Below are 1345 nucleotides of genomic sequence, written 5' to 3' on the forward strand. Positions count from 1 at the left end.
CGTAGCTAACCTTCTAGTTCTGCCCCGGACCATTGCTCCAAGGCTCACCTTCAAACACTTACCAGACCAAATTTTAGGAAAAACATTTTTTGCGAAGAACTATTCTTAATATCCTCTAATTAGCCAACAATAAACTAGAAAGTCCAATCCCACCTGAAATCGGCTCATTAGATTGACTCGACAGGGAAAGTGCCATTTTATAATGTACACAGAGTTTAACCTTATTTTATGATTTATGAAAGCACAGAAATAATTAAAGATCAAAAGACACAATTAAATTGCAACATATAGAAATTTTATAGATACTCAATTACATGCATCTAATTCAAACGACAAAGTATTTTCTGCAGTATCAAAAGTTAATCCTATACCTTGGAGTTGATTAACTCCTAAAATTGCATAGTCTTCGTCCCATGCGAAAAAAGCTAGACAGAACATCCCCCTAACGTGTGCCATGACTCGCTGGTGTGTCAGTAACAGCAGATTATTTGGGTCTTGGTGGCCGAAGTACATCTTCACAACGGGAAAATTTGGTACTACCCCCGGATCCACCCTATAGCAAGTGTCGAAACCTCCAGGTCTTGGACCATTAACCAATCGAATGTTTTGTACTTCTTGCCTGAATGTGTTGCGAAATACATTATAAAAATCTCGAGGGAAATAGGTAGCAGCTGTTCCAGTATCCACCAAGCAACTATAGTCTATGGCATTTCTAAAATTCCAAATTGATGGGTTCAGAGTGATTTCCTTATCGTTAATAAAAACTTTATAAAGGTCAACGTAATAGAATTCAGGATTTGAGGGATCTGGTAATAGCTCTGCTGATATTGTTTTCTCAAATGGCGTTGTGTGGAAGCTAAGTGTTGATCGTTGAGAGTCAATTCCCGATAGACACATGGCCATAATGTCTGCTCCAAATTGCGATGGTAAAGAATATCCACCACTCAACTCTCTACGCCCGATGCCAGCAATTCCAGAATATTCAGGACCAAAACTTTGGACTCCACCCATTTGATCCTTTCCACATCCAAAAAGAATTTTTTCCTGATTTTGGTCTAAAACAAAAGTAATCGTATCCTCTGCAATCCAACCTCTTGTCCTTGATCCTTCCTCGTATATCACATCATAGAGACACTCACGAGTACTATGCCAACATACAACCTCATCGGATGTGAAGCAACTTTCACTTTTTGCAAAGCAATCGAGTGTTTCATATGTTCCCGAAGTAGTTGAATCATATAGAGGATCATGTTGATTGTAACAGCCATCATCCGCACATGGTTCACATTGCCACCAAACGAGATCACTTCCAGTGTCTATTACCAAGTAAGATTGAATTTGCTGA

The 1345-nt window shown here is 39.0% G+C and overlaps 1 protein-coding gene across 1 annotated transcript; it reads right to left on the bottom strand.

Moving 5' to 3' along the window:
• Positions 1-314: 314 nt before the first annotated feature.
• LOC124895556 (protein ASPARTIC PROTEASE IN GUARD CELL 2-like) lies at positions 315-1011 on the bottom strand (the record flags this gene model as incomplete). Its single annotated transcript, XM_047405987.1, has 1 exon — positions 315-1011. A coding segment is annotated over exon 1 (697 nt), but the record flags the coding sequence as incomplete, so codon positions are not given.
• Between the last annotated feature and the right edge of the window lie 334 nt (positions 1012-1345).

The sequence above is a fragment of the Capsicum annuum genome, unplaced genomic scaffold (genome assembly GCF_002878395.1).
Source record: "Capsicum annuum cultivar UCD-10X-F1 unplaced genomic scaffold, UCD10Xv1.1 ctg82921, whole genome shotgun sequence".
In the NCBI taxonomy this organism is placed as follows: domain Eukaryota; kingdom Viridiplantae; phylum Streptophyta; class Magnoliopsida; order Solanales; family Solanaceae; genus Capsicum; species Capsicum annuum.